This window comes from Belonocnema kinseyi, chromosome 6 (genome assembly GCF_010883055.1).
Source record: "Belonocnema kinseyi isolate 2016_QV_RU_SX_M_011 chromosome 6, B_treatae_v1, whole genome shotgun sequence".
NCBI lineage: Eukaryota > Metazoa > Arthropoda > Insecta > Hymenoptera > Cynipidae > Belonocnema > Belonocnema kinseyi.
In genome coordinates, this window is record NC_046662.1 from 106373624 (window position 1) to 106381721 (window position 8098).

Genomic DNA, 8098 nt, shown 5'->3' on the forward strand with positions numbered 1-8098 from the left:
CATTTGGCATTCTCTCAACATGTCCGAACCATCTTAACCGATTTCTTTCCCATGTGTCTACTAGCGTCTCTTCTGCATCACATTCTTTTAGAATTATCTCGTCACTTACTTTGTCCATTAGGGATTTCCCGCTTATTATGCGCATCAATCTCATGTCAATTGCGTTAATTTTACTCTTACCTTTTTCTTAATAAGTCCATGTCTCGCTACCGTATAGTACAGTCGGTACAAATATAGAATTTGTATTGCCATTTTAGCTTTATTTGATATATTTTTACTTCTGATAAGGGGACCTGCTCTACCAATAACGATTTTACTTAATTCCTTCTAATAAGTTCACAAAATATGTGTAATAAGTTGTTTTAATTCCTTCATGCGCAATGTAATTTCTGAAATTTTAATTCTCACCAATTCCACTCTGTCTCTCTAGAATGAAAATTATTTAAATTCACACATTTTCATAGATTTCTTTGTTGCACTTTTTTAAACATTTAAATAAATTATGAAAATATAAATAAATATAAATTTGAATATTTTTCGAATTTATAAGTTATAAAAAGGTTTAATAATGAAAAATAGGTCAAATAAATGCTTTCGTTAAATTTTACTAAGTCTATTGAGAGGAATAGGATTTTCACTTTTTCTTTTTCTCGTTGGGGGATTTTTAGACGGAGGAAAAATCGCGTATTCATAGGGATACAAATTCTTAATTTTTCTGAATTTAACGCTTGTTACCGGGAAAGTCTTATATTTTTTTTAAACTTTTTACCGTTGCAAAAAAAACTATTGCAATTATTCCGTGACCTTCTATAGGGTATTTTAACGTAGAATCCGAATTTCAACAATTTAAAAGTTGATTTTGCTGTTTTTTCAAGTTTTTAAAAAAGGAACCGAATGGGGACCCAATGGGGTCTTTACGGGTACTTTGTAGAGACTCCATTCAGTTCCTTCGGTCCGCCAGGGTTCTTTACTATATATTTATATTTATTTCTGTTTTACTTAAAAAATATAATTCTTTATAAAGGTTCACAATATTTAAATAGCAATTCACATTCGACATAGTATTTTAAAATAGATGGCGAGTACTTTGATGAAAGAAATAACCTGTCTAATTCCGCCCTGGTCTCTCGTAGTACAGTATATTTCAAACAATAACTAAAATAAATCCTCAAATATATTTTAAGCATCTATTAATATTTATAGTCAATGAACTTCCCTTTCCAGAGTATTTACAAGCATTGAAATAAAAAGTGCATTGTTCAACAGTTGAAAAATAAATAAAAAAATCAAAGTACCCTTCTTGATCCCGCTTATCACGATTTTTACCATTATTAAGGTTAGGTCTAATGGAAAAAAATGTTTACTTAAATACGAAATAACCTTTTCAAAATAAGGTTCTAAGCGAATTGTGTTCATTTTATTTATTTTGATATACCAAAGAACTTTCGGTAAACTTTAAAAGTGAAAAGATTGAGTTGAAAGTCTTCCCGGAAGTGCACCAAATGTAGTACATGTATAAAGAGCAGAAGCCAAAATTAAATCGTTTGTTAAATTTATCTGCATACAAACGTGCCAGAGAATAAATATGGAGCTTATCTGTACGTACATTGTACATAATCTTCTCGTCAAGTTGAACCAATTAATTTCTGCAAGCACCAGCCCCTGCTCTGTAGGTCCAAAGGCCCAGAGGCTGTTTACCGTTGTCTAGCAGCGCTTATTAATAGCAAACAAAAGAATGAAATGCTGAACATACCTAAATTTTACTTAATTACGTAACTACGTAACTCAATATGAAAACGATTTTTAACAAAAAGAAACTATTTTCTTAGATATACATGAAAGTTTGGTTGACTCAAGCAAATTTTGGTTAATTTAACCATTTTGGTTGATCCAACCAATTTTTTTTCTGAACCAACCAAATACTCCATCCACCAAGAGATCTGGTTAAAACTGGTTGTTTTAGTTGATTTAGTTGAGTCAGTCAAATATTTTGTTGCCCATATAATAAACAAATCGTTATCTTAGTGCTGCAAATAATATAAAAAAGGTTTTTGCAGTCAATTTCTTCCAACCAAAAAAATTAATTTAATTTTTCATTATTATTATAACTTTTCATGCAAATCGTTTGAACAATAAAAAAAGCTTTTAAATTGTAACTTTCTCAAGTCAGTCAACACTAAGAGAAAAATCTGTTTTAAGTGTAAAAAATGTACCTCTCGATGCTCTCGTATAATAATGGATTTCATTCTGTGTTTAGAAACGTAATGATTGCACAAAAGTTTTGACCTGTGTTTCCCACGGCTGGAGCCTGTTGAATTTATCGCATCACCCCTCGAAAGGGTCGAGTCGTGAGCGTCGCATTACAACCCACTTGCAATTGCAATTATTCAGTGCGTCACTTCCGGTGTGACACGCTTTTGTATGTTTCATTTAACATTCCTTCAACGTTCTCTCTCCACTGTACGATAATGAAATAATAGCTACAAAAAATTAAATCGTTTCTAAAATGTTTTCATGTAATTCCATTTAATCGCTGTTTTTTGCAAAAGTAGTTCTTTGATCAAGTACAATCTTTTAAATAAAACATTTTGTAGATACAGAAAAATTTCTTCTATTTCTTCAAATGCAAAATATCCGTCCCTATTATGACGTGGCCTTAATGATAATTATATAAAAATTACAGAAAGACATTAAAATGAAACATTTAATACAAATTTTTTAATGTGTTTTATATTTTCTTATTTAAAGAAATTTTTCTATAAAAATATAGAATTGACTTGTGTGGAAATCTTATTTAATCAGACGAACTTCCTTAAAGCTGATAGATGCATTCTTTCTCTGTTTATTTAGTATGCAATTTTTGTTTTGTTTTGATTACATATAATAGGAATAAATACTTTTTCTCTGCTCAAATACTCGTGTAATTAATCGCGATGTTTTTTGCGACCCAAATTCCTCTTTCACTTAAAACATCACGTAATTTATGGATGCCTTCTCTGTATACATCTTCGCAATGAGCGTTGATTCAAATAAAAATTGTGCTGTGATTGTCACTATCACGAGATTTAAAGTTTTTGCTTTTAATGAAAGTTATTTAATACTGATATTTCATAGGTAGAAGTGTGAAGCAGGAATACACCCGTAGTAGAGGTGGCGAGGCTAGTTGTCAGCCACCATATCAGCCAGCAGCTTCTATTACACATCCTCCTTCGCAAACTACTAATTTTCTTCATCTTCGTCCAGCTACACCTTCAGTATGCTTCAGGTGAGTCGAATAAACATTTTGATATATACGAACAAATATTAGTCTTTAAAAAGTTAAGTGAAAACGACTGAAAATTACACTTATTACCCCATGCAAAAGTATTATTCATATAATTTATGTATAAAAATGGCTGAATGTACAAAAATCATATATTCTGAGTTGCTTTATTAGGATAAAAATTTATTTAAGAGTATTAGACCAGGTTGTGCGTAATTTTGTGTTCCGCTAAAACAGAAAAAAGTATGAGTTGAAAATATTCTTTAGGCATGTGGAAAAGATTTTTTACTTATAACTTAATGAAATAAGATATAAATACCTTAAGTACATTAAAGGAGTGTACTTCTTGATAGGCGCATTCCTCCAATCAGTTTTAAACCGTGTATACCATTGTATTTTAACGCGCTTATTACGAATATGATAGAAAAAATATCCGCAAATTTGATTTTTACAATGAAAATCGTACAAAAGAACCATAAAAGTCACGGGTTTTCAAATTCATCTTGGTACATACCAAAAATTTCGAAAAAATTTTCTGAAAAAAATTGTAGATCTAATCAAAATGTACATTTTTAAATCTACACACTCCTTCTTCCAGATTGATAGTTTTTTAAAGAATCGCTAATAAACTTTAGTAAATACAACATACTTGAGTCCAACAAGCAGTGTTCGGGTGGAAAGGAAGCCCTGTCACTGATCACAGAAATATTGTTGTTCTAACCCCCAACCTTTTACAACTTATCGTGAACCCGAGAAGGCACCCCTCTTATTGGTCACACAAATAATGGAGATTACATCCCTACTTCATTACTACAAATCGTGGCGGACTGAAAGGCAACCCTGGCACTGATCACAGAAATACCGTGTTTCAAATTCTTACCCCTTTCAAACTTCTCATAGGGTCGGGAATGTACTTCTGTGACTATTCACAGAAATAATGTTGGTCAAACCCCAACTTTTTTGGCACTATTCGTGGAGTCGAGAAGGCACCCCTCTCATTGATCACAGAGGTGATGCAGGTTACATCCCTACCCCCTTCCAGCGAATCGTGGCGGGCTAGAAGGCAACCTTGGGACTGGTCAAAGAAATAACGTTGTTCAAACCCAGGCGGGAATATTTTACGTATAGTTTATATATAGTGTGAAGTTTTATATATAATATTCATTTGCTTGATACAAAAAATGTACATAGCAAGTGAATATATATCATATTTTTACACTATGTATAAACTATACATAATATTTCCGCCTGCGAACTCCTACCCCGTTCAAACGTCTCGTGGGGTGGGGAATGTACTCCTCTACCTGTTCACAGATAATACAATGTTGGTCAAACCGTTTCCCCATATTTCGTAGAACCGGAAAGGCACCCTTTTTAACTAGTCACACAAATAATGTAGGTTACATCCCTACCCTCTTCCAACAAATCGTGGGGGTGGAAAGACAACTCTGTGACTGATTACAGAAATCATTTTCATACACAGATTTATAGGAATTTATCATACAATTTATGTCACATTGCTACAGTGACTTTTAACAATTGACGTTAATTTTCTCGAAAAACATCAGTTGAAGAGTAAAAACGTTTTGAAGATAAAACATGTATTTTAAAGATCTAAAACTTGATGTAAAGTTTCTTTTTGTAGATTTTTATTCTTGAACGAAGTAAACGGATAAAACATGAACTTTTTATAGTTTGGGGGGTTTCAACCATTAAATTCAATTTTGCATATATTTTCAGCATAATTTTTTCCGAAGTTGGTCGAATTAATTTCCCTACGGTGCGCTTCAACCAACTTAAATGCAAGGTCATATCACACCAAAATTTTTCTGGGGTTCGATTTAGGGACTCAAAAATGATGCGCAAACAAATTTGGAGACACTCAGATGTGAAATCTACGTATTCGCGGTTTTTTATTGAAGAAAAACAACAATCAACGAAGGATTTAAAATCCTTAAATCATCTAACATATTCTAAACAAACAATGCTACTTATTCTACACAATAAGTCGATTTTTCCTCTATATTTTCCCTTTAAAATTGGAAATATTCTCCAATTCTCGTCTAAATTTTCCTAAAAAATTTTGGAAGTTATTTCACCAATATGGAGATTTTTTATTTTTTTTTAAATTTTTATAATTAAAATTACAGCATTTATATTTCCTACAAATTTATACATTTTTCCGAATGCTTCACCATTTTTTTCTATATATTTTTGGGAATTTTCCACCAAAATGGACATTTATTCTGTTTTTTCGGCATTTTTTCCATTTATTCCGAAATATATTTTTCCTATAATATTTGAAATTTTCATTATCCTGACTTCCTAGATTTTTTAAATTCAGAATTCAAAATTATTGTGCGGCAAAATTTAAAATATAGATAGCTGATAGTTTTCCTTTCAGCAGAAGGGTTTGTAAGGGACGGGTGATTCAGTGGCGAGCACCTTTTAGTCAGATTTGATTTTGGGCTTTCAAGTGAAAATTTCAAGAAGCTGTCGGTTTCCGGGTATGAGTCACCTTTACCTAGAATGAAATTAGTCGTTAGGGTTGCAAAAATTGTAGGGATGTACAAGTTTGGACGAGTGTGCGGATGATGATACCTCGGTATCAGAGAGTCCGAGGGGAAAGCTTCACTTTTCGTTCATGTGCAATACAGTGAACATCACATTTTGTAACTTGTGTCTCCGTGTAATCTCTTGTGTAATTTGTGACTATTTGGACCTGCCAACATTATTTAAGGGATTAATAGACGCAGCAGCTAAAGCGGAACAATCGTCTTGCGTTCGAGAAATTAGAAGGTAAGTGCATTTTTCATTTCATCAATGTACCAACTAAATGCAGGACCTATAATACTGTGCTATCCGACCCTTTGTGAAGTTCAAATCAGTGGCGTGGTTGTGATAGCTTTTAGCACAGAATACCAATGTGAAAAAAGTGGACATCTCTAGCTCAATTTTTAGAATTTTGAAAATCAACAATAAATAATTGTTTAAATAATTAGATATTTTTTTAGAAAAATGTAGTACCCGAAACAATGACAAAATATTGCATTTAAATCAGAAAAAAAGGATTAGTTTTTACTTTTTTGGGAATAAATCATTGTTTGAATAATTAAATTTTTTAAACAATTGAAAATTGTTTAAAAGGTCATGGTAAATATTCAAATTGTCCACTAGTAATTTTTGTAATAAAAAAGACGACGAAAATTGTTAAAAAGTAACAATAATGCGTAAAAATGTATTTTTATATATCTCATTGTTTGTATATTTGTATAGTTTTTATTTCTGACACTCACCTTCAATCCTTAAAAAGAGTAGTACTTTTCTACGAAACCTTGGAACATTAGTTGAATTTTTCGGAAAATCTAATTTTCCCATGTTAATTAAATTGGATTCTGAAGTGCCCGATGGCACCCGTTAATATTCGAATTTCAACACACAAAAAATACGTATTTTCTTTCGCTGGAGATTGAAACTTGGGGGGGGGGGGGGGGGGGGGGGGGGGGGGGGGGGGTGGCTTGCCCTCTATTTTTGAACATGTTCGCTTACCATCTCATTTAAGTATCTGATTATCAAATAATTGAATAGAAACTTTTTTGTTCCAGAATGCTTTTGGACAGTAATCCGAAAAGGGGAAATTGTTTTTTGAATTTAAATAAATGCATAAAATTAAATTTCCTGTCATTATGCAAAGTGTTAAAATAGTCTACAAGGGGAAAATTACATGTTTTAACTGTTTTGAGGTGTAGCTTATGAGAATGATGTTTCATCGAGTTTCAATTCGTGGGTGTTGCTTCTTAGTACAAAAAAATACTTATTCCCCTCAAGCAATAATTCATTATTTTAAAGAAGTATTTCCGTCAATTTATGGTACGTTTATTTGAAACAACGAATCAATTCTTTCAATAAAAAAAAATTGTTTATAAAGCCAAGTAGTATTTAGTTATATGTAATAAACATATTTTTGAATTTAGGTTATACTTCTTCACGTTAAAGCAAACACTCTTCATGTCAGAGAGCTTTTTCTTACAGTTGATGACATATTTCTCTATTAATATTTCCTCCTCTATCCTTGGTAATTTTTCTAAAAATAGTCGGGTATCTTAAAATCCTAACGATGGGAAACTTTTCCTAATGGATTGGAAATTTCTCCTACGAAACAGTAGGCAAAATTTTCAACTAAATTTCGGCAATATTTCCTACTCTTTCCTCGGTAATTTTTCCGAAAATAGTCGGGTATCTCAAAAACCTAACAATCGGAAATTTTTCCTAATAGACTGGAAATTTCTCCTACCAAAGAGTAGGCAAAATTTCCAACTAAATTTCGGCAATTTTTCTAATCTTTCCTCGGTAATTTTACCGAAAATAGTCGGATATCTTAAAAACATAACGTTCGGAAATTTTTCCGAATAGATTGGAAATTTCTCCTACTGAATAGTGGGCAAAATTTCCAACTAAATTTCGGCAATATTTCCGACTCTGTATTCGGAAAAATTTACTACCCATTTGGATTTTAAGCTGCCTGACTATTTTCGGAAAAATTTCCGAAAAATTTTTTACAGTGTACGGTAGAGGGGTCGGCAGCTACGCGTATAGATAAAAGACCAGCAGTTCTATAGAGAAAATCCATGAGATCGTCTAATTTTGGAAATTACCTGTGCTACTGTTTAATCCCACTCCCCTAGAGTGATTTTATTTAATTTTTCCTCAATGATAGCAACGACCATTTCGAAACTTAAAGGGGGAGGGTCGGTAAGGCCGGTTTTTGGCCTAATTTATTTTTGAACCAAAAAATCTGAAAAAATCATGGTAGTATCTTATAAGTATCCCGAGTCG

At 32.3% G+C, this 8098-nt stretch overlaps 1 protein-coding gene across 1 annotated transcript in view; it reads left to right on the forward strand.

Annotated features, from left to right (window-relative positions):
* LOC117175537 overlaps positions 1-8098 on the forward strand; it is a 458677-nt gene that overhangs the window by 6477 nt on the left and 444102 nt on the right. Inside the window, exon 2 of the mRNA XM_033365245.1 lies at positions 3115-3265. Coding sequence (XP_033221136.1) covers positions 3115-3265 — 151 coding nt within the window. The remainder of the gene's footprint in view (positions 1-3114; positions 3266-8098) is intronic.